Here is a 25119-nt window from a genome sequence, read left to right as displayed (position 1 = left end):
AATATATTCATGAGTCACACATAAAATGTCCAATCGATAACAACACAATAGAAAGAACAAAATAAAATAAGGAAAAGTAGAATACGCGTACACACACACAGAGAGAGAGATAGAGACAAGCACACTCTTGTTATTTTGTTTTGGTTGGATTAATAAAGTCCTCCATATTCTCATTTATTAAATAATAATACATGTATGTATGTATATTTAAGTATATATATATAAATATATATATATTGTTGTTGTTGTTGTTGTTGTTGTTTTTAAATATAAAGTACTGCATAAATTAGCCATCGTTACCATGGTTATCATCATAGTAACAAATTAGCATATTAAGCTTTTTCTTTAAAAAGAAAAAATCATTATATCATTTCTCCTTGTTATCAACACTGGTGTTTTATTTATTTTTCAAGGGGTCTCTTTTTTTTTTGGTGTGTATTTCTTTACCACCTTTCAAGTCGGATATTAAATTAGCCAATCATTTTTTTTTAGGAACCTTGTATACGCAATTTCTCTTTCTTCTGTGTGTGTAGTGTAATTGTGCAATCAACCATCTCTATTTTTAATATTTACATTTAAAAACAACATCTTGTTCTTTTATTGCTCATCTTTTTTTTATACATATTTTTTTTTTTTATTTATTTGCAAAAATAAATAAATAACAATATGCGGAGATGTTTACAAATCACCATGGAAATCACTTGTTCCAGCCAACCGGATAGTCTCCCCAACCGATGAGACACATATAAAAGAAAAAAAGAGAGAGAAAAAAAGGGTGGCGGAGTAATAAATATGAAAGCCTATTAAACAAGTAGATAGAAAGCATGGGAAGCGTGTGAAGATTTGTGGCGATGAGAGATCATCTGGAGAATCAATTCAAATCAATTCAAAATAAGAAAAAAGATTTACAATAAGTTGGCGGGACTGAATATTGTGTGACTTGTTTATCCCGAAAAAAAAATAAACATAAACTTGGGCTTGAACATACCACATACACACACATTTTATACCTTACGTGCACACATTAAACTCAATATATACACTATATAGATTATATAATACATATATTTATTATTTTATATGTATGTACGTGTAATATCCTCTCTTTTAGTTATCATACATACATACATACATACATACATACATAATATATACATATATTTCTCATAATGAATCTTGAATTACTTGGTAATATTAATATCAATATCAATTAGATAACCATACAATTAGAATTATATAAAAGATAATAGAACAATAGCACCAATAGCACCAATATCATTAATAGCATCTATAGTAATACTACTAGTAAACATAATAAAAATAAAAATACAAATGAATATATATATGTAATTATATACATACATACATATATATATATATATGTAATTATATAAAATAAACGAAACTTTTTTATATATTTTTTTATTTTACAATGTGGTCTCATCAACATTGTAGATCCTTGGGAACAGGAATACCCTCAAGTTATTGAAGAAACACTTGAAGATGGTTATGTTCTCAGTTGCAAGTTCAATCGAAGGGGTACACTTCTTGCAGGAGGATGTCTTGATGGCAGATGTGTTGTGTGGGATTTTGACACAAAAGGTGTCTCACGTAACCTTATTGGTCATGTCAAACCTGTTGCAAGCATAAGGTCATTAAATCATTCATTTATTCATTCAATCTTTTATATATGTATAATGACATTCTGCCTTTAAGTATTCAATTATTCAATTATTCAATTAATTGCTATTGCTATTATTATTATTATTTTGTCTTTTTTTTTGGGGGGGATCATTTATATACAACAGTTGGTCTCGTAATGGTAGATTCCTATTGTCTGCATCAAAGGATTGGACATGTATTCTTTGGGATCTAGTATCAGCCACAAAACACACAAAGCTAAGATTCAGCACACCTGTAATGATGGCACAAATGCACCCACGAAACAAGTAATTCTTTTCTTATTAAAAAAAAATAACATTTGTTTCAATTATATGAATTCTAATATGAATATTAGCTTTCGATTTGTGGTTTCGTTATATCAAGAAAGCCCTGTTATTGTGGATTTGTCTAGTGGTAAGGTAGAACAATGGACGCTTGCAACAGAAACAGAGGGAAAAGAAGATCACAAGTAAGTATAGACAGCGAAGTATAAGAATCCAATCATTCAAAGTATATATATATATATACTTCTTCTTCTTCTTCTTCTTCTTATTTATTTGTCTGTTTATGCGTATTTATTATATTACTGTTATTTTAGATCGTCTTCATTTGTTACTTCAAGTGTGTGGAACAAGGCTGGTACAAGTATTTATGCTGGTACATCCAAAGGTTATTTAAATATCATTGATGCCAATACACGCAAGGTTTGTTAATCCATAAACAACAACAACAACCAAAACAAAGATCATTTAATTTCATTTAATAAAGAATTGATTAAAAATACCTATATTAATATGTTGTTTTTCTTTTTTTTTTTTTTAAAAAAAAAAAAAGATAACCTATTCCATGCGTGTTACCAGTACTACAATCAAGGGAATTCAATGGAGTAGGAACGGAAGGTTAGGATTTTTTTCTTTCTTTCTATGTTTGTTATTGCTACCAATGCTAGCACTAATGCTAGCACTAATGCTATATTACTTACTTTGTGCGTATTTGACTGTATATTATAGAGATATGCTGGTTATTGCAAATGACCGTGTCATTCGATTCTTTAGGCTGGATGAAAAAGGTATCCCGGTGCTACAGAACAAGTTCCAAGATCTTGTCAATCGCATCCAATGGAACCAAGCTTCATTTAGTGCAGATGGTGAATTTGTAATTGGAGGCAAGTTATAAAATCACAAATAAATTTCATCCTTACTTTTCACTCCCACTATTATTAATTTTAATTTTAATTTTAATTTTAATTTTAATTTTTTAATATTTGTCTTCACACCCCCTTAACTCCCTCTCTTTTTATATATATCTATATATCTATATACATGTCTGATCTCATACCATCATGGCTTGTCTTTTTTTTTTCTTGTAGGTTCTGGACACAAGGCAGAACACAATATTTACATTTGGGACAAAAACATGGGAAATCTTGTCAAGATTCTAGAGGGACCTAAAGAGCCCCTTGATGACCTTGCTGTAAGTTACTTGATGCATACACACAACTATATATATATAGTCTTTATTTTTTTGTAGTGAATAAGGGATGGAAAAAAAATCAAGGGATGATTTATTCAATTGAATTCAATTGAATTCAATTAATATTTATTTTTAAAATAATAATAATAATGACATGATAGTGGCATCCGGTTAGACCTATTATTGGATCTGTGAGTAGTTACGGTAATATTTACATCTGGACAGCCAAGCATGAAGAGAATTGGAGTGCATTTGCTCCAGACTTCACCGAATTGGAGGAGAACATGGAATATGAGGAAAAGGAGGACGAGTTTGACGTGGTGCCCGAAGAAGAGGCGACGAAGCGTAAGCAGGATGACGAGGATATAACGGTTGACGTGACAACAGACGAAACCATCCAGGCGTTTCTGGACATTGACGAGGATCGAGGGGGTGAAGACGAGGTGTTTTATTTGCCTACGTTGCCATTCGATGGCGATGCCCAATCCGAAAGCGACTCAGATAGTGTCTATACAGACGAAGAACTCAAGAGATCCGATAGTCAAAGTACATTAGATGAAGGTCCCAGACCACGTAAGCTTTACAAGAAAGAAAAGTCCCCTTGAACCATAATATATATATAATATATATATATATATTGTATGTATAAATTTGTTTATAAAAAATAAATAAATAAAGAGGGAAGAAAAATGATATATTTATATTTGTGTATAAGTGATAATAAGGATAGGGGATAATATTAGTAATAATATGTTTTTTATATAAAAATAAAAAAAAAGAGGGGGAAAATTTATTTGACACTGCATAGTCTCCAAAGCAAAAAGGAAATATAAAATATATATATAAAATAAAAGAGGCTGTGCTATCTAAAGAGTATGAAGACTTGATTTTTTTATAATAATAATAATAGTAATAATATATATAAATATTTGGTTTGTTTTGGTTCGAATGCGTTACTAAATATATAATATATATATATATTAGTGTTTGTATAATGTTATGTTATGTTATGTTATGTTGCTTGTATATATATATATATATATATATATATAAAGTAAAAGATGCTTTGTATTGTATGTTCAAACGTGAGGGTGACCGCCAATTCCACCCATCCACTCTTCTTCGTCTTCTTCTTCTGACGAACATCCTCCTGTTGCTGCTGCTCCGCCTTCTTGGTTAAGTTCATGGGGTGAGCAGTGATGGACTCTCAAGTGGCGACGCATGTTGCTCTGGACACTAAACCAGCGCCCACACCCAGGATAGGGGCATCCATGGGGTTTTTCTCCGGTGTGAGAATAGCCGTGGATTCGTAGTGAAGATGGTCTTGAGAAGGTCTTTGGGCAGAGGCTGCAATGGTATCTATGGTGGGGTCCCTCCAACGGCTTCTGGGTTTTGCGCTGTGGTAAGCTTTGACGCGGGGGGAAAATGTAGTTTTGTGGGAGTGGGTAACCAGAAGTGGTGTGAGATCTTTTGTGGGTCGATATGTGGTGATGGTTATGGCTGTGAATGGATTCGGACAGACGTGTATTTTCTTGATAATGATGACGCATTTGTTGTTGTTGATGATGTTGATGAATTTGTTGTTGTTGAATTTGTTGCTGCTGTTGCTGTTGCTGTTGTTGCTGTTGTTGCTGTTGTTGTTGTTGATGATGATGATGAATTTGTTGTTGTTGTTGCTGATGGAAAGTAAAAGGAGATACGGGGGAAGGGATTATATGCATGCAGGCCATGTCGTCGATCAACTGCCAGTCAGCGGATTGATGGCGGTGGTGGTGGAGGTGCATTGTTTGGGGACCCATTGGTGTGGTATCAAAGTAGGCTGCAGCAGAAGTGGCGCGTCGGTGAACGCGGGTGGCCGGGGGTGCTCTCTGCAGTGGAGGTGATCGAGTGACAAACTGGTGGCGAGGGGTTAATTGTTGTTGTTGTTGGTGGTGGTGGTGGTGCATTTGTTGTTGTTGAATTTGTTGCTGCTGCTGCTGCTGCTGCTGCTGCTGCTGTAGTTGAAGCTGTAATTGTTGGTGCGAGTGTGGCTGCAGTGGCTGTAGTGGTGGTGATGGCGGTGAGGCATATGCACATTGGCACCCACAGCTGTCGTTTGGATAGACACGGTACTGAGGGGGGGCTTGTTTCAAGGAAACACGGCTCCAAATTTCAGGAGGGCAATCCTGCTGTTTTTGTCGGGTAAAGCTGCGAGAGGGAATAAGCGGAAGGGAAGATGAGGGAGGAAGGGATGATGAGAGAGAAAGTGGAAGAGGCTGTTGTTGCTGGGGATGGGAATGGACAGGGGAAATAGGAATGGAATCAAGTTGCTGGCGCCTGTCTTCGGCACGGCAACGATTCTCCCACTGTTCGAGCTCCTTGGAATCAGACGATTGCTGTGGAGCCAACCACGGAATACCAGGACTAATACTGACTTGAGAATCTGTGGCGAGATCGTTCAAGAGACAACGAATGGGAGGTAAAGAAATACGTTTTTCTTGCATGCTTTTAAAAATTGTTGCTGTTATTTCAGTGGTTGAGTGTTTATTATTGTTATTATTGGTGGTAGGCTTTGCTGTGAATTATAAAGAGCAGGTATATAATAAGAGAAAGAGGTAAAAGTAAGAAAAGTAGTAGTGATTATATAGGGAAGAAAGAGAAGAAGAAAGAAAAGTATCTCAGAATTGGCTCTATTTTTATGTCTAATTGAGGCCGATTATTTAGTGTATGAATATCAATATCTGTAAAGTGAATATGAATATCAATAATAATAATAATAATATTATTATTTGACTAGATCGCCCAAAGTAAGAAAGACTTCCAAAACACAAAAAGACAATCCACAGATTATAAGGAAACCGCATGACACAACCTGAAGCATTTCAAGCTATTCCGACGCTGCCGATCGATACCCCTTATTTCTTCTTTGTGTACACATTGCAACGCCAACCTTTGGTCATCATGTGTGTGTTTGTGTGTGTGTGTGTGTTGAGGGACAAGATCAGACTGTTGGTGCTACCACGCCTCAAGTATATTTTTCTCTCTTGTTTGATTTTGTTTCCCTAACGACCAGATAATATAACCAGTCTGTAAAAGCTACCTTTATAATTTCTTCCTCTTATTTTAATAAATTAAGAATAATTATAATTATAATTATAATTATAATTTAAAAAAAAATTAAAAAAATTAAAAAATTAAAATCAACCTTCATTCCCCCCTTTTTTTATTTATTATTATTATTATTTTCAGCCTTTTTGTTGTATGCTCTGGGTGCACAGACGCCTTTTTGTTATTGATCTACAAAATACATTATGAAACATATAAATATAAATAAAGAAAATATACTAATATGTACATACATACATTTTGTATTATGTATCATTTTTTTATGGTTCAAAACATCTCTAAAACACACTACAAACACACCACAAACACATTACACACTCTACAAATACAAACACTACACATTACACTTTCATAAACACATACAAAACCAAAGAAGGTTCGGATCGTCGTCGTCTAGAACATGGACAATATACTCCTTTCTTTCTTTGTGTCTATATGTCTTGATACTATTCCTATTCCTATTCGTATTGTTGTATATTGTGTATTGTTATTTTTATGCATTTTTTTTTCATTTTGTGTCTGTCAAAAGCTTCTTGTTGCGATAAGTATAAAATTGGAAAAAGATCTATAAAAATTTAAACAAGATAAAAGAAAAGGAGCAAAAAAGAAGTCAATATGAGCCATAAAGATATACAATTTTTTTTTTACTTACTGTGAAATCAAAGAACAAGGTACCGCCACTTCCAAGTAACCAAGGAAAATTGGTCAAGAGAAAGGTTCTATCCAGAGATCTAAAGAAAATAGACTACAGAAAAAAAATTATACACATATATAAATAAATAAATGTAAGGAAAGAAGAAGGAAAAAAAAAACACATGCAAAAAATAAAAATAAAATACAAAGTAAAAAACGCCATTAAATATATATATATATATTTTTGCTTACCAGACAGTAGGTCAGATTGCCACACACACTGAATACAAACATTGTCAGACTCAGCCCATCAACACTCTCGTTTCGGAAATTCTGCATGATTTGAGGGATTCTACTTCCACAGTACAACACCGCACTGGCCCATCCTAGCAACTGAGGCACGAGGTGTAGCTTGCTAAAGTCGATCTTGTCTTGTGCATTGGGCCAGAAGAAGAATAGGCCGGTGCCGACCAAGAGCAAAGTCATGGAGACGACCGAGGAAATAAAGAAAATCCGCACCGTGCGACGTGTTGTTTCAGACATCGTCGGTTTGTACGAAGAAGAAACTGACTGCAAAAGAGGCGCACTCTCGGAAGTATCGACAATTTCGTCCCGGTGCAAGAGACCCTGGCGTTTACGATAATAAATAACTTGTCCCATCAATAGACAATCAGCCAATAAGTAGTACAATGCCAGCAGCAGCTTTAAAAAGATAAAAACAGCATATATATATATATGTGTGTGTGTAAATATCAGTAACAGTTTTTATATTTTTATATGTATATATATATATATAAATATATCTAATTACCATTGTTTCCATCAAGTGCTCAAGTACACCTCCAATCAAATTGAAAATATCTCCAAAAATCCAAAATAATAAGAATTGGATCGAAACACCATCGGTATTCTTTCGCTTATAGTTCTCTCTGATCTGCCTATAAAGAATGTCAATATATCTTGTATCTTATGTATGTACATGCACAATATTTTTTTTATGTATTCTTTTTGAGGTTTAGTATATACTACAGTACACTACAGTGCACTATGAAACACTTGACTGCACTATGCAACACTACAATAAAAGTGTATTTATGTAACTTACGGTGTAAAGACAACGATCCAGCAGGCTATACTAAAGTAACCAAGTATTTGAGCCCAGAGCTCATTGTTCGCCATTGAGTCTTGCATTACAAGTGTAATGAGCAAAAAGGATAACAACAACGAAAAAAGGAAAGAATAATAATAAATACAATAAATATAATAAATATTTATATAATATAATATAATATAATATAAAATAAAATAAAATAATAAAACTAGTATATATATAAAAAAAAGAAGGAATTGAAAATAGGCAAAAACAAAATAAATAAATAAAATATATATATATATATTGAAAGGGCTTAGGAATTAAGAATAATAATAATATAAAATAGGATTCAAACAATACACTTTAGGAAAACAATAATAAGGATAATAACAGTAACAGGTAACAAAGTACTACGCACCATTACTAACTATCACCACTGTTACTCTCGCTCTCTAAACATGTACGGGATTCTAATGTTTAAATCAAAGAATAAAGTTCCTTTTTCTTCGTCTTCTTCTTCCTTTTTTTTTTTTTTTAAAAAAAATTTATGTGTGTATAAGTATAGATATATAGGTGTATAGGTGTATGATATTGTTGTTGCTGCTTAGTGTGTTTTAGAGTGGTGATGGTGTTACCCTCGCAACCAGCCAAGCCAAGAACGTGTCTTTTGACGTTTAGATCGATAAGTGTCAATGAACCGTACTTGCTGTTTATTCAACGCTCCTCTACGGTGGGTCCTCACGTGACTGATAGCATCCTACACCAACCAAAACAACCATTATTATCTATATATATATATATATTAGAAAGAAACTTACCAGTCCATCCATGCCACTTTCAACCAAAGCGATAGTCACCAATACCTTTTTATTATAATAAATATAAATATAAATAAATATAAAAATATATAGGATATAAAACTTACAGGTGCTCTTCCTATACCAGCAACACAATGAACACCAACAGTAGTTCCTTGTTCTTTTGCTTCGTCAATCAACTTTAACCATCTCTCAACCATTGCGGGATCAGGAATGCCTCCATCAGAGAATTTGATGTCGTCGATAACCTTAATACCAGTTTCCTTTTCTAACGCTGCCCCATCATAAGGGTTCTGAGTTCCCGGTCGGTGGCATATTCTGACCAGTGCCCGCACATTCTCCTCTTGTAACCTTGGAACGTAAGAGGCCAGCGTTTGTTCGGTTGGACAGTCCAGAATAACAAACTTTTGCTGAGTGATTGGAGAGTGAAGTACGGATATCATTTATATCTTGATATGCGTGTATGTAAAAGATGTTTTTTTTTCTTTAAAAATATATATATATATTTATTTAATATTTGAATAAAATTAAAAGAAGTATGAAATGTGCAAGACGTGCTTATATATATATTTGTGTATATGTATGTATATGTGTATAAGATGAAGAGTATAATTTTTATATTTTATATTTATATTTATATTTTTAAATATACATTTTTATTCTTCTTTCATTTGTCCAAAGAAAATTATAATGCTGCTTCTGCTGCTGTTGCTGCAGATGATGCTTATGATGCTTATAATGCTTATAATTATATAAAATTATAGTATCATGTAAATATATACATCATATATACTGTGTGTATAAATAGCTATATATTTTTGTATATATATATATATAATTTTGATTTATCCTGGAATCGAATAGACTTTTGCTTGTCTGATGTGCGTATCTCTTCCATTCTCATGAGTGCTGAGAATCGCTATCTGTAATCGAAAAACCCTTGTGCATTCCCTTTTGTATAAATTTATATAGGTATTTATTTATTTATATATATATGCAAAAGAATATAGATATATTTATTTATACAATTTACCCTGTTTCTTCAAGATCTGCGTGTTGCCATCCCACTGTCTTCTCGCATTCAATCTGCATAATCTCCTGCATATCACGATAGCATGTTCCGCCTCTGATAGACACTATCCAAGGCGTATAGCTATTGTCTTGGAAATAGTCTATAAACAAAGAAACTTGCTGTTTAAAATACCAGCATTATTATTGTATATATTATCATGAGCATTGTACATAAAGTATTGTCTCGGTCTCTCTCTTACCTTTATCCATGTTGGTTTGCTGAATATTACATCAATTGTGTGAGCGCCCTTTTGATTAGGACAATCAGAACTTTTGATATAGATGTGTCAGTAATATATAAAATATCTCTTTTTTCTATTTCTGTCTATGTACGTGTGCGTATATATATATATATATATATATATGTATACTGGTTTGATTTGATTCGATTTGATTTGATCACACATACATACATATACATACATATTACATATTACACAATAATGAAATAACAAATCATTCATATCTTGCTTACAACCAATACGTCAACGGATTATTGTCCCGAAGATTCTCTACTCCCCAAGGTAGTCGTCGAGTCGAAACTGACCAGAGCGAATCCTCATCAGTAATCTCACGCATCCTCTGATCCAGCATGTGATTTGGATGTGTTTTGTAGTACATCTCCAGAGTCACACCCTCTTCAACAGAATTCATCCTCATTGAATCAGTTTCATCTCCTTCATCCAAAACATCCCTCACTGAATCAGTTCCATCTTCTTCATTAAATACATCTCTAGCTCCCTCTTCTACATAAGCAAATTCAGACGAGTGTCTAGATCGATCAAGAGAATTTTCTTCAAATATTCCAGGCGATCCTCGCGTTTGTGGATCATTGTCATCATCAGAAAAGGAAGAAAACGACATTTGTGTCTACGTGTTGTATGCCTTGAGTTGTATTGTATTGTATGTATGTGTATAAGAGAGAGAATGTGTGTGTGTGTGTTTTTTTATATATATTTATCACAAAATAAATAAATAAATAAACAAAAGAGAAAAAAGAAGAATCGTCAAGGCAAGATAAATTGACACTCACTCCCCCTCTATTACTGTGCCTTTTCTAGCTCAAATCGAAGTTCTAGTCGCTGTTGTTTCTATTGTTGGTGTTTCTACTGTTGTCCCAAGTTTACGCAACGTCACACTAATGCGTGTTCCTCTTTCAATCCTTTCCCCTCGAACAACATCATATTCACACTCTTTGATTCCATGTTCCCATTCGTAGCGAGCTAGACCAGACAAGGCCAAAATGTCACCAGGATTCAGTAAAATATCCACCTCTAAACTGGGATCCGCTGGTGATACTTTAGGAACAGGACGCATTGTCATTACACAAGATGACATTAATGACAGAATAACCACTCCATCTTCAAAGCTTTGTTTTTGTTCGTTTTTTTTTTAAAAAAGAAGCACAGACACACATATGTACACGCACAAACACATAGGTGATTTGTATTGAATTTTGTAGAGAGGAAGAGAATTTGATTATATATATATATATATATATATATGTACATATATGTATATAAGTAAGGTTTATTAAATATTCTCAAGTAATATAAAGACTTGTCTGAAGAATTTAACTTTAATGAATCTTACCGTGCTAGATCTACATGGCTAACAATACCTTCACCTAAGAAATTATATATATATATGTGCGTGTGTGGTTGGGTATTTGTAGTAAAGTCATTATATGATTTTCTTCTTCTTCTTCTTCTTTTTGGTGTATACTACAAGCATACACACACAAACACACAAAATACCAAATTCACCTTTACGATAGAGATTCAAAATAGCCTGATCAAATACTGGTTCACGCTGCATGAGAACTCGAGGTAAAAGATGTGGCAATTGATTCTTTATGTGTCTACTAAGCCAATCGAGATGAGGTGGTAGTTTTCCAAAACACATTGCCTGATTTACTCGACCAGCGTCAGAAAATGTATTTGTATCCAGGATAGCCTGAATTATCTTCATCTGCTGTGAGTGGTCAAGTGCTTCTCGTACAAGTTCAAGACCAGGAATATCTGTCGAATATCTGTCGTCATCTTCTTTTTCATCATTTGAACCGAATAATGAATTCCAATCGACAGAATCGTTGTCTGAACCAAACAGAGATTCCCAGTCTAAAGAGTCGTCTTCCATTTTCTTGCTGTTGTTTTTTTTTTGTTTTGATTATTGATCAAGAAACAGTCTTTATTTATTTATTTATTTATTTAATTTTTGTCTCAATTTTATTATAATGTATTATTCTATACAAATTAACCTTGGATATATATATATATAAAAGGGATTTGAATATTGAATTACATCTTACTTTTCTACAAACACATTGAAATTGACACAATTATAGGCATAATAAAATAAAAATAAAATAAAAATAAAATAATTAAGAAACATAAAGAAGTGACTTTCTGTTTGTAAAGACGTACCTGAGAAATGGTTCTTTAATTATGTATTGCCATGGCTCTTCCCGCTAAGACTCCGCCACCCCTACCAAGGGACCCCTCACCACCTCCTGGCTCACCCACGCCATCACTCAACACTCCATCTACACCAACTGGCTCACCACCATTGTCTCCATCTTACGTAGCTGCGGCTGTTACGTCTGTAGACAATTCTTGTACATCTCGCATCATCGGCTCCATCGCTGGTAATGGCGCTCCACGCATATGGAAAGAAGGCTCCTCTCCATTTTCTGTTTTCTACGAGGTCCCTGCTGAGGGAAACCCTCTCCGTCCTTTGTTCTTTGAGGCTCTTAACACCGCTTTCCCATTGGGTGTTGGCCGCGGCCTCACATATGCCTCTCGTACTTCCCGCACCTCCTTCGAATTCCATCTAGTAGACCAAGAAGCATGCTCGCGCGCATGCCAAGTTGGCTTTCCTTTTAATGGACGTACTGTCTTCGCTTCTCCTGCCATTCCTTCGACGTTTAAGCTCTTGCGCTTACGTGTGTCTCGACTTCCTCTTCACGGATATGCGGATTTTGATGAACTTGCCGAGAATCTTCGCCGCTGCCTTGCTATATACGGACAGGTTCAGGAAATATCCTTGAATTTGAAATATAACTACCCCGACGGCACAGGCACCATCCATATGCTGCGCCCACCTAATCCTGATCTTCATCTGCGTCACTTGGAACATGAGATCAAGTATAATGAAACTACAACTTTCCTTGCCACTTGGGCATGTATGGGTACTCATTGTACTTTCTGTAAAGAGATGGGTCACGAGAAAGAAGCTTGCACCAAGCGACCCAAAGAAACCCGCACCTGCTTCCGCTGTGGTAAGGTTGGTCACCTTGCCCATCAATGCCCACGAAACGAGGAAGCCGAATCAAAACGCCCTCGCAAAACTGCTCGCTCCCCAACCCATGCCCCTGCACCCCCAGCCGCTCAGATGTATCATGGTCTTCTACCCTCTGAAACAATCTACGGCTCACAGCACGCCCCGCAGAACATACCCCTACCTCCATTGGCTACTGAATCCCTTTCTAGACCACGCGCGGCCCCGGGCGCCATTCCGGGTGTTCTTCCCGCCAACCATCCTGACTTCCTGATAGAAGCAGCGGCTAGTACTGGCATGGATGACAACGTCCAATTGGTTAAGACCAGTGATGGCGAACTTGGTAACGAAGAGACGAAGAAAAGCGACGATGAGGAATACTATAGCGACGATGACATCGATGAGGTCGCCAAGTATTTCGCTCAAATGGAAGATGATCCCATGGATGGTGAAAATGACGGTGGACAAGATCCTCCAAATCCAGCTCTTACTTTATGATTAAAATCTCCACGATAAACTGTCGAGGCCTGGCCGAATTGGCCAACCCCACCTTACGCTCATTATTTATACGCCATCTACGCTCTCAGCATGTCGATATACTCGCCCTGCAAGAAACTCATGCTTCCTCTATGGATATACAGAACACATTCAATATGCAGTTTAGGACTACTTCCTCAGTTTGGCCCCAACATTGTGGTTTAGTGTGCCTAACTCCTATGATTTCTATTGTCAACCCTTTAACCTCTGTCTGTGGCCGATGTATATCTGCTACAGTTGAGCATGCCAACAATAATTTTTCCCCTTTTCAGATCTGTGTGGTATATGCCCCAGCTACAGTTGGACAGCGGTATAAATTCCTATCTGCCCTGCTTGCTAACTCTTTATTATTGCCCACTCATTCTTCACGCTTCATCCTGCTGGGAGATTTTAATCACTCCTATCACACTCGTTCACCTCGGCCCCGACTTACACCTCATACGTGGCTCCAATTCCTCTCTGACCACCTCTTTGACTGCGTCACTATGCCTGATTCCACCCCTATGCCTACCTTCCATCGCGGCACAACGTCCTCCACCTTGGACTATATATTCTCCTCTTCCGATATGTTTTCCCACCGCATTTCGTCTTCCGTGGATTATATTCATCCGCAATGGTCAGACCATTTCCTAGTTTCCGCATCTTTTCTCTTTGATTCAGGCACTGTCTTGGGGAAAGGCCTATGGCGTGCCAACCCACGTCTGTCCTACAACCAGCATTTCTGTCTCCAGCTTGACTCTCACATTCATTCCTTCGTCCACTCTCTACCAACATCTCTATCTGTTCAAGAACAGTGGGATAGTCTCAAAACCGATGTCATCCATTTTATCCGCTCTTATTTCCATCGCCTTCGCCGCAACCTCACTACGATAGAAGCCCAGTTGCAGAGCAAGCGCGCGCACCTGATACAAAAGTACCAACTCAACCCCTCCATTAACTTCCAGCTTCCTTTTGTGGAACGACAGATTCAGGACATACAACACGAAAAGGTAGAAACACAGGCATTGCGCGCTGGAAAACACTGGCGGGAACAGGGTGAGACCTCTGCCGGTTACTTGAAACGTACGATTGAAACACGACAAGTCCGTAAGACGATCTCTGGCCTACGCCACCCCTTCACCAACGTCCTTTCGACACAGCCTTCTATCATGACCGATTCCGCGGCTGCATTTTATGAAGATTTGTATTCCCCCGATGACATTGAGCAAACCGCTGTAGACGACCTTCTACATAATCTTCCGACTCATATTGTTCTCTCTGACGCTCTTGTAAACAAACTCACTTCCTCCTTTTCCATCGTAGACATACGAGAAGGTGCGCAGCGGTCTCTTTCCGCCAGCAGTCCCGGTCCCGACGGGGATACCCTATGAAATCCTTCGTCTCCTTTTTGACCATCCCGCGTGTGCTCATATCTTGGAAAAGCTTTACAATGACGCTCTCACCACTGGAGTTTTTCCTACCTCTTGGCAATCTACTTGTCTCTCCTTGCTACCGAAGAAAGGAGACCTTACATCTTTGAAGAACTGGCGACCTATTGCCTTGATTAACACTGATGCAAAGGTCTTTACTCGACTACTCAATGCCCGTATGATTCCTGCTGCCAGCTCAATTGTGTCTCAATATCAAACCGGGTTTGTGAGGGGAAGGTTCATTGCTGACAATGGCATGCTCGTCAAGACCATTATGGAACAGGCCCAGCTCACTCAATCCACCAGTATTGGCTTGCTCTTGGATCAAGAAAAGGCTTACGGTCGTGTACACCCCTCGTACCTGCGACAAGTCCTGCGCCATTTCCGTTTTCCTTCCTCTCTCGTCGATTGTATTTGCAACCTATTCTTCTCTACTCGAATACGAGTCAATGTGAACGGTCATATCTCCCGAGAACTTGTTCAGCACCGCGGTCTCCGACAGGGCGATCCTCTGTCCCCCGTTCTCTTCAATCTCGCCTTTGAGCCTCTTCTACGCCGCCTCCAACATGACCCTGAATTTTCTGGGTTTCTCCCACCTATCTCGCCAATCCTTCCAGCCCCCCCTCCAGTCAAATGTCTTGCATATGCGGACGATGTCATTGTTTTCCTCTCCACACCCGAATGTTTCACACGCCTCCACACACATCTTGCCACTTACTTTCGGGCCTCCAATGCCAAGATCAACATGGCCAAGACGGAGGCCATATCGCTTTCGGGACAACCACTTCCTCACTGGATCACGTTCCTACAGGCCCACCAAATAACATCCTGGCACGACCGTTCCTGTCCTGACTCCCTCCGCTACCTTGGCTTCCCTCTTGTCAGTTCGATTGCCCAACGCGATGCCTTTTGTTCCTCATTGTTAACAACCATACAATCTTCCTGCGCCATACACCTCACTCGATCCTTATCGATCCGGGGGCATGCCACCGTTCTCAATACTCTCATTCTCTCCCGTCTCTGGCATGTCCTACGCGTGATCTCTGTTCCTGTGTCGTTTCTCGATAAAGTGAAGTCGGCCATGGGTCAGTTCTTGCAGCACCGAATGTTTCCTCCCATTAAGCTGTCCACTCTTTGTCTCCCTCTTCGTTCTGGCGGCCTTGGAGTATTAGATCCTTCTATACAACAAGGTGCTCTTCAGCTGCGTTGGTTACGTCCTCTCTCTCTCTCTCCTCACTCCACCTTTGGCTTAGTTCCTCCTTGGCTGTCCTTTCTCTTACGTTATCATACGTCTGGCACCGACCCCCGATTGACACTTTTCTTCCACGATTTTCGCCCCCCCCCCCCCCCGATCTGACTGACCTTGCAGGTTGCTTCCGCAACATATTCTCTGCTATTGACAGGCTCCCGCACGACTTCTCCTCCCTTGCCCCCAACATTGCTACGTGTTTAGCACTTCCCCTCCGCTCAGTATGCCTACCAGCCACAAGCACTACCTCCTTCCCTCCCTCCTGGCAACACCTCCGCGTTGAAGATGCCTTTCTTGTTGACCCTTCTTTCGACGTTCTCTGCTGTCGAGCGCTGGCTGATTTCCCACGCAACCCGCTCATATTGCGCAAGTTTTTCAAGAGAGTTGACTCTCGCGACATCTTGCTACAACCTTTCCTTGTTCGCGCTTTCCTCCCTTCTCATATCCTTCAGCTCAATGACCCTTCCATTCCTTCCCGTTCAGGTTCATCAATCAATGCTAGCCCTTTTGTTTGCGGCCTTTTACCTGGAATACCGTGGTCCAAGCTGAAACCTCGTATGTATCGTTCTCTTTGTTCCTCTTCTGTTTCTCCTCCCCTGTCGTCTACACTGTCTAGCTCACAATGGCGAATCTTTTGGAACCTTCCTATACACCACCATGTCCGCAACATCTGGTACCGAGGTCTGCACCACAAATTGTCATCCCGCTCCCTGTTGCATCGCATACTTCCTGGCCCCTTCCCCACCGACTCTTGCCCCATTTGTGAAGCCTCTACAGACACACCCGACCATTTCCTCTTCTCCTTCCCCCTCAAAATTGACGTTTGATCTACATTCTGGCAAGATGTCTTTGGATCTCATCCTACTCTTCCTATACTCCATGATGCATTTTACAACCTGTCTTTCCCCTATACCCGCTCCTCTGATATTCACGCCGCCTCTCTCTTTAGCTGTGCCCTTCTGGCGATCTGGCGACATCATTGGTCCACGGTGTTCGACAATACACCTTTTGTATCTTCCACCGTCCTATCTACCGCTTCCCGCTTGGTTGCCATATTTAAGGCTGAAAAATCTCTTGATGACCTTGCCTGTTCTCTTGCTACTTAGCTCTACCTTTAGTTTTCCTTCTTACATATACATCTCAAAAAAAAATCAAAAACCCAAAAACAAATTTTGTGACGTGCGTCCTTTTTTTTAGCTAGTGATCCTCACAATAAAAACCTGAGCTCTAATTGCTCCCTACAAAAAAAAATTTAATTATGTATTGGTGAATTATATTGCTTTACAGTAAAACACACTTTACAAGGCGCACAATTTGAAAATATGCGCTTTACAAATGTGTTTCACTAAAGTTAATTTTTTTTTCTATAAAAAAAGGGGTCCAATTTAAGTATGATTATATATATATATCAAGCTGTCAAAAATTAATAAAGATAGTAGTGATCGTAATAGTGGCATTGATATTTATATATATATATATATATATATGTATTGCTGTTCTTGTTACTGTTATTACGTACTTCTTTATGAACAAATGCAAGATATATTAAAGACATATAGATGTGGGTGTGTAGGCATTTGTAAAACTGAAAATATGCTTGTCAAATTTAAAATGTGAAAAATACCCAAGCCTTTGCTCACCTTTCTCTTTATCTGACCTTTCTTTTTTACACATATATGTACATTAATCTGTACAATATTCAGCTCCGCTCTTAATAAATGAAAAAAAAAATATAAAAAAAATTGTTAGCCCATACAACACAGATACACACAAAGGTACATGAACATGACTTGTTTCTCTTCTTCTACTTCTTCTTATTGTCATTCTTCTTCATTCATTCATTTTCTTGACCCAATTACTACCAGAGAACTAAACCCACCTAAACAACTGATATTTAATGGAATTAAGAAATTCCCATAAAAAGCGAAAGAGTAAGAGACAAGAATAAAAAAAAATATTAAAAAAATAAATAAAAGGAATCTCATTGATCTTATTGATTCAATAGGAAGTCTTAGTCATTCACACGATATACTCAATGACTTGAAAAAAATTAAACCCGAACACTCTGATCAAAACAAAAAGCATGATAACCTTCACACTACCAAACTACTTACACACAACAACGACAAGTCAACGCATACACGTCAAGCCATTCATGGTACCTTATTGACCGAGAACAATGTACATTCTGACATTACAAGTGCTGAACAATATTCGGATCAGAGTCTTCACCAAAAAATGAGAAATGAGAAAGGGGAGGGTGACCATAGTACAACAAAAACAACAACAACAACAGTAGCAAACCCCAAGCGTTTGGAAAACCAGAGAAGGAGACATCCGAGAGCCCCTGGGGAAAATAGAAAATATTATGGAAGTGGAAATGTCGAAGACGTTGTCAAAACCGACGATGGCGTAAAAACATATGTTATCCGCACTACTAGAACCGCATTTGCTTGTCAAGTAATAGACGGATTAGTTCAAACCCCCAAAAGCTCTTCTAATACGAGAAGTACTCGGCTCAATAAAAAAACTCAACCTCAGCAACCTCAGAAACCTCAACCTCAACCTCAACCTCAACCTCAACCTCAACCTCATCCTCAACCTCATCCTCATCCTCATCCTCATCCTCATCCTCAGCAACCTCAACCTTATCCTCAGCAACCTCAACCTTATCCTCAGCAACCTCAACCTTATCCTCAGCAACCTCAAAGTCGATCCGAACATCCCTCCGGACTTGGAGACCAATATTCTTTAACTGAAAATATATACAAAGTGATTGAATTCGATCCCAAAGCTATAAATGAGCATCAGGAAAAATCATATATATATGATCACACTCCCTATGGCTCTTGCCTTTCCGAAGGACCAAACCCCAGACGCAAACCCAAAACCAAGCGCAAACCCAACCCCGAACCCGAACCCGAACCCAGACCCAGACGCAAGCCCGGGCCAAAACCCAAAGGCGAGCCCTTCCCCGAACCAAAACCCAGACGCAAGCCCGGGCCAAAACCCAAAGGCGAGCCCAAACCCAAACCCCAGCCCAGACCCAAAGGCAGGCCCAAGCGCAAACCCAGAGGTAAGCTCGGGCGAAGACCCATACTCAAAAATCAGAACCAGAACCAGAACCAGAACCCGAATATAAATATATAAGCGAAGATGGTGATATATTAGCAAAACAAGACAATCCTCTTCTGATCTATAGTACATATTAAGACAACCATACCGACAACATTGAGTTCTCTAATGAAATTTAAAATAGAAGACCTCCCGGCGTATATGAGTGATGATTATCCTATACATACCTTCTCAGAACCACCCGAGAAATCATCTTATGCCAAACTACCAATAACGAACGGCGAGCCATACAAGGCGCACAGACCTGTAAATGATCTAAATGGTAATCACCAAATCTCACCAGACCGAACAATACCAAACCCACAATCGGAGAACACTGTCAACAGTCTGTCGCTGGTCCCAGAAGATGTCGTCTGGGTACCTCAAACAGATCTTTTGGAAACCATTAAAAGCTCTGGACAAAAAGATTGGATCTACAGTGCATTTGATTTTCGCTCCAAAGTCAAGCCTATCAAGAGAGTCCAACCGAGATATCAAGACGTCGAGGAACTCGAGCAGGACAATTCGTTTGTTCGTTACCGACAGTTGTTCGAATCCACCCGGTTTGAAGCCGAATCGTTCAGACTAGATTCTTCTTTAAATGGCTCGCGAATCGGAACCAGCTTTTGGTCAACTATTGAAAAGAATCGCTTTTTTACGGCAATTGAGAGATGTGGAGTAAGTAACCCCAATGCGATCCATAAGAGAGTTGGTCCTACAAAAACGATCTATGAAGTGTGTGTTTATCTGAGTCTGCTGGAATCAGAGGCAAAGAAGTTTCCAGTCTTATCAGGTAATATCAATCAATCAATCAATCAATTAACCATGACTACAATCATAGTCATATTTATAAATAAGGATAACAAAAAAAGGGGGGCAAAAGACAATAACGACAATGTTTATATTATTATTATCATCTTTATTTACTTTTAGATCCATTGCAAGAAAAGGATCCAAAATCTGAATTCTATATACCATTTGCCAATGAGATGTCTGACGATTGGATAAATATTGAAGAAGCCGAGGCCGAACGCTTCTCTTATGCGGAAGAACGGACACTACAGATCGAAGATGCCAAACTGAAGGATATTGACTATTCTTCTAGTGTCAATTTTGAGAAAAGGCGACTGAACTATAATAATAATAATAATAATAATAATAATAGTAGTAGTAGTAGCAGCAATCCTGACACAAATGAGTTTCAAAACGCAGACGTACCAGACGAAAATCTTCCAGAAACCGGCTCGGACGAATCATATGGCCAACAGTTTGTCAAGAACGCATACAAAGAAAAACTAGAGACTAGAAATAAATGGAACCAGGATTTGATGGTCGCGACAAATGGTGTGATGCCTAAAGAATATTTTATGGATTATGAAAAGAATGATTTGGATAAAGCTGAAGAGATGTTTGATATCTGGAATATGTCGTCTCTGTCGTCCCAGTAAGTTTTCTGACCGTGTTTTTGTGTGTGAAATACTATAGAAAAAATTTAAGATTAATATATTTACCAATACTTACTTATTGTTACTATTATCAACAGTATGTATATAAAGAATCCACATACAGAGATCACACGCGGATATATGGTGATAATGTACAGAGAGCTGCAGGATCTTTTAAAGTCTGTAATATTGACATTGTACACCCAAACGCTTAAAAAAACAAGAAAGAAATCCATTAAAAACTCTAAAGTGAAGCCAATTTCACGCGATGCCCATGAGGATAAGGATTCTCAAGATGAAAATGATGTAGACGAAGACGAAGACGAAGATGAAGACGAAGACGAAGATGAAGATGAAGACGAAGATGAAGATGAAGACGAAGATGAAGAGGACGATGAAGATGAAGACGAAGACGAGGATGAAGACGAAAATGAAGATGACGACGACGGTGAAGATGAAGATAAAGATAAAGATAAAGATAAAGATGATCACGACAAAGACAATGAAAAATATGTAAGCTTATTTTTTTTTATTCATTCAATTCATATTTGATTTGACTTGATGTTATATATTTGCGTATTTTGTTCTAAATATTATTTTGTTCTTTGAATCTATAATGATATATTTGCTAGGTCTATCATGTTACAAAGAAAGATGTAAAAGAAGCATTGTATTATAGAAGAAATTCTTGGCGTTCTATCAATCAGGAGATAGACACACGTCAGACTAAACCTGTACGCAAATTCTTAAGAAAAATCCCAAAAAGATTGAATTATGGATTGGTTATTGAAAATATGTCAACTGTACAAATTCGAAACCCAGACGGCACCGAACTTACAATGAAAGCAGAAAATTTCGATAAGGATAATAATGAAGACTATGAAGATGATTATGAAGATGATTATGAAGATGATTATGAAGATGACGATGAAGACGACGATGAAGACGACGACGACGACGACGAGGAAGAAGAAGATTATGGCGATAAAGATGAGGACGAATATGAAGAGGAAGAATATGAAGAAAATAAGGGAGATTATTATAGAAAGTCATTTGATTATAAAGAAAAAGAAGACGCCGACGAAGCGTACGATGTCGAAAACAAAGAATCGATAGAAGATCAAGAACTTGACACACACATGGAGTTTCAGGACAAGATACATGAAAATACCCTGTTCAAGTTTCTTGAATAATACTTATTCTTATTTATTTACTATTACTATTATTATTACTTATAGCATCAACCCATCTTGCATACCCACATACTACACGCACCTTACGCACTATACGCGCATCATTAAACAAATATGTATATAATTGTACCATTCATTTTCTTGTATAAATGCAAAGACTTGATTTCAAGCACAACTCTTTTTTTTTTGGAGTTTTATATGTGTATATAGATATATGTCAGTTTACTGATTTAGAAAGCCTTAGGGAAGAGGCAAAATTTGTTATAGCTTTGGACAGAAAGATAGATGGAGACAAGCTACTGGATAAGTAGTCAATGGCTTGCCAGATAAAAGGCGCTTTCAACCAAGTACGCATTAATGATATAAAATGTTTTTTCAGGTACTCTGCTAAGAGACTAGAAAACTATTTAGAGTGCAATTTTTTTTTAAATTTTTCTTACTTTTATTTAAAAATTTGGTTTGAATTTTATTATTATTTATGTCAAAATAGAGAACAAAAACTTTAAAATTATGCTTAAATATCTATATAAAAGCTTTAGACTAAGCAGGTTAAAATTAAATATTAAATAAATAAAATAGAAATTGTTATATTGGCTGTCTTGACACCATGCACAATTACCACGAATGTCGAGTATTCAAAGTGCCTTAATTAAAACGACTTCCTTTTAATCCATGTCGTAAACATACTCAATGCTGCCTCGGGCTGGTAAGCAGGCACCTAAAAATATTGTAATTTAATAAGGTCAATATTCTATTTGGCTTCCAAAAACATGTAATGATATGTATGTATGTGTGTTTGTCCTTGTGGAGTCTTGTATGATATCCTTTATTTTAGATGTTTCGTTATTTACCATATGACCTGCATCATAAACTCGAATGAAACTGAGGTTGGAGGCAGATTTTACTTGTCCAACTTCCTTTCCATTCACCTTCCAAGGTCTGAGAGATTTTGACTGATATTTCTTGGAACCCTTGAAGGGAAGCTCATCAGTCCATGCCTTGTTTCCATACTAATAGAAGAAAGTATAATATTGTTAGTTTTTTTAGCTGGTATGTATATATACACACATGTGTGTATCTATTGAAGCTAATAATAAATAAGTTATATAATTTTTACCCAGTTGCAAAGATAATCCGCATCACCAGCGTAAATAAGAACACGGACTCCAGAGTTAAGGAGATCGGTCACATCTGGAGCAAAGTTACGAGAGCTATAGAAATAATAAAACGAGAGTACAGATAAATATGCGTAGCTATTAGAAAATACAACATTAAACTGTATGGCTATCTAAAGATATTTTACTTGTCTCCTGAGTAATAGAATCGCTCGGACTAAAAAATGAAACGAGAGTAAGAGATTAAGTAATATAAGAAAGTGAGAATTTTCAGTTATATACTTATATAAATGTTAAAATTAAGGTGTTTTATAATCCTTACAGGAACTTCAGCGCATTGTGAATAATCAGTTTTGGCACCAATGTTAGCCTTAACGGTTGAGTCATCAAGGAAGTAGAAATAATTAGTTGTTGTAATATCAATGTCTTCTTCGAGTCGGACATCATAGCCACTCTTGCCGGAATAAAAAAATGTATATTGTAATTCATAGAGGCAGTAATCAGTGGCTTTAAAACAATCATCATCAGATCCAGTGTCGTAACACTTTTGTACTAAAATTTAACAACAGTAAATGCAAAGAGTTTAACATGTATTCTGTAAAAATGCGTGCATTTGTTTTCTTACTCAAAGTGGCACACTCAGGGTAGTTATTGGCCATAGAAGTGCAGTTAGATTCCGACAATACAGACCCATCTAAAATGAAAGAAAGTGTTAATGTGTTGGAAATTTACAAAAATTAAATAGTGACTTATACATACACGAAGAGTTGCATGCCATGGTGACACTGTACTTGCTACAAGAATAGAATAAAAGTAATAAGTCAAGAGTTGCGAAACAGCAAATAAGACAGCTCTGTATGCATGCTCTTAATGGTACTTACTGCTGAATCAAGGGGTCTGTCCATCCATTACCAATACCAACAGACTCGAGAGGGATTATCTTTGATCGAGAGGAATGCGATGCAACAATTGCCTTATTTTGTTCGAGAATATAGTTGGCATAACTAGGGATATAGTGACCAGCATATGACTCTCCAAAGAAATGCAAAGGAAGAGAGCTATATACAGGGAATGCTTCGTAAAACAATTGGATAAATCTGTAGGTAATGGCTGCTGCATCGGAAGTTTTATTAACATTATCACTGCCATAAGAAAACCCAACAGTCGCAGGCTAAAGTTTAACAAAAGGTGTAAGCATTTACAATAGAGTATTGAACATAAAAATGACTCCATTTTACCTGATCCAGAAAGAGAATATTGCTGACTTGGTTCCAGCTAAAAGGGTTGTAACTGTCTTTGATATCAGAGTCAACTCGGCAAGGACCAAGTTCCTGGAAAAGACCACTAAACAAGCAAAATAATAATAATCTGTATTTAGAGAATTTGTCCGAAACCATAGAATGCAAACTATATTTACACCATGCTAGAGCAACCAGGGCCTCCATTAAACCAAACAGTTAAAGGTGAAGCGGAAGGGTTGGTTCTGCTCTCAAAAAACCAGAAGAAATAGCTGTCATTTGTTCCAACATTGAGATAACCAGAGTACTTGAAGATAGATTTTTTATTTAAAAATGAATAAGCTTTAGTTTTAAAAATATACACACATTTATTGATTTATATATGATTTTATTACCTGAACCACTTGAGAATCACAGTATTTTGGCTGGGAAAAGTCAAGGTAATGACCAATGTTGAGCTTACTGACAAACCTACGGCTTAAACCTAGATTATTTTCTGCAGGTGCAGCGAATGCTGCAAGTGGACCGAGGCACAGGGCTAAAGCAGCCAGACAGAGTCGAGATACTGGTGTAAAGATCTTGGTCATTTCAAAGAAAAGACGAAATGCGTGAGAGTCACCAAGCTAGTCAAAAGAGACTTTTATACTATTTCTCTATTTATTTATTTTTATAAAAAAAAGAATAA

The 25119-nt window shown here is 37.4% G+C and overlaps 8 protein-coding genes across 8 annotated transcripts; 2 read left to right on the top strand and 6 right to left on the bottom strand.

Moving 5' to 3' along the window:
- Positions 1-1169: 1169 nt before the first annotated feature.
- On the top strand, positions 1170-3740 carry PHYBLDRAFT_141750 (hypothetical protein; the record flags this gene model as incomplete). Its single annotated transcript, XM_018430657.1, has 9 exons — positions 1170-1188; positions 1456-1651; positions 1809-1949; positions 2018-2131; positions 2261-2366; positions 2497-2561; positions 2673-2809; positions 3032-3135; positions 3297-3740. The coding sequence occupies 9 exons, from the start codon at positions 1170-1172 to the stop codon at positions 3738-3740; spliced, it is 1326 nt and encodes a 441-aa protein (XP_018295926.1).
- Positions 3741-4334: 594 nt separating this feature from the next.
- PHYBLDRAFT_95284 (C2H2-type zinc finger transcription factor) lies at positions 4335-4541 on the bottom strand (the record flags this gene model as incomplete). The annotated part of the gene is made up of 1 exon (XM_018443891.1): positions 4335-4541. A coding segment is annotated over one exon (207 nt), but the record flags the coding sequence as incomplete, so codon positions are not given.
- Positions 4542-6748: 2207 nt separating this feature from the next.
- Positions 6749-8052, bottom strand: PHYBLDRAFT_108868 (hypothetical protein; the record flags this gene model as incomplete). Its single annotated transcript, XM_018428074.1, has 5 exons — positions 6749-6805; positions 6893-6985; positions 7126-7575; positions 7685-7811; positions 7979-8052. The coding sequence occupies 5 exons, from the start codon at positions 8050-8052 to the stop codon at positions 6749-6751; spliced, it is 801 nt and encodes a 266-aa protein (XP_018295924.1).
- Positions 8053-8597: 545 nt separating this feature from the next.
- PHYBLDRAFT_108656 (hypothetical protein) lies at positions 8598-9227 on the bottom strand (the record flags this gene model as incomplete). The annotated part of the gene is made up of 3 exons (XM_018428057.1): positions 8598-8723; positions 8785-8829; positions 8892-9227. The coding sequence occupies 3 exons, from the start codon at positions 9225-9227 to the stop codon at positions 8598-8600; spliced, it is 507 nt and encodes a 168-aa protein (XP_018295923.1).
- A 402-nt stretch (positions 9228-9629) lies between these two features.
- Positions 9630-10719, bottom strand: PHYBLDRAFT_164767 (hypothetical protein; the record flags this gene model as incomplete). The annotated part of the gene is made up of 4 exons (XM_018435073.1): positions 9630-9735; positions 9818-9975; positions 10056-10125; positions 10331-10719. The coding sequence occupies 4 exons, from the start codon at positions 10717-10719 to the stop codon at positions 9630-9632; spliced, it is 723 nt and encodes a 240-aa protein (XP_018295922.1).
- Positions 10720-10917: 198 nt separating this feature from the next.
- On the bottom strand, positions 10918-11994 carry PHYBLDRAFT_68613 (hypothetical protein; the record flags this gene model as incomplete). The annotated part of the gene is made up of 3 exons (XM_018441978.1): positions 10918-11224; positions 11449-11482; positions 11622-11994. 3 exons carry the CDS (start codon positions 11992-11994, stop codon positions 10918-10920), a joined length of 714 nt encoding a protein of 237 aa, XP_018295921.1.
- Positions 11995-12312: 318 nt separating this feature from the next.
- Positions 12313-13135, top strand: PHYBLDRAFT_68614 (hypothetical protein; the record flags this gene model as incomplete). The annotated part of the gene is made up of 1 exon (XM_018441979.1): positions 12313-13135. A coding segment is annotated over one exon (823 nt), but the record flags the coding sequence as incomplete, so codon positions are not given.
- Positions 13136-22730: 9595 nt separating this feature from the next.
- PHYBLDRAFT_17220 (secreted serine carboxypeptidase) lies at positions 22731-25021 on the bottom strand (the record flags this gene model as incomplete). The annotated part of the gene is made up of 11 exons (XM_018436753.1): positions 22731-22799; positions 22933-23091; positions 23199-23292; positions 23385-23413; positions 23519-23748; positions 23822-23890; positions 23956-23990; positions 24078-24367; positions 24435-24540; positions 24614-24741; positions 24830-25021. 11 exons carry the CDS (start codon positions 25019-25021, stop codon positions 22731-22733), a joined length of 1401 nt encoding a protein of 466 aa, XP_018295919.1.
- Between the last annotated feature and the right edge of the window lie 98 nt (positions 25022-25119).

Source organism: Phycomyces blakesleeanus, assembly GCF_001638985.1.
Source record: "Phycomyces blakesleeanus NRRL 1555(-) unplaced genomic scaffold PHYBLscaffold_4, whole genome shotgun sequence".
Taxonomy (NCBI): Eukaryota; Fungi; Mucoromycota; class Mucoromycetes; order Mucorales; family Phycomycetaceae; genus Phycomyces; species Phycomyces blakesleeanus.
Note: the sequence above shows the minus strand (reverse complement) of the source record. Positions and strands in the feature narration are given on the sequence as shown.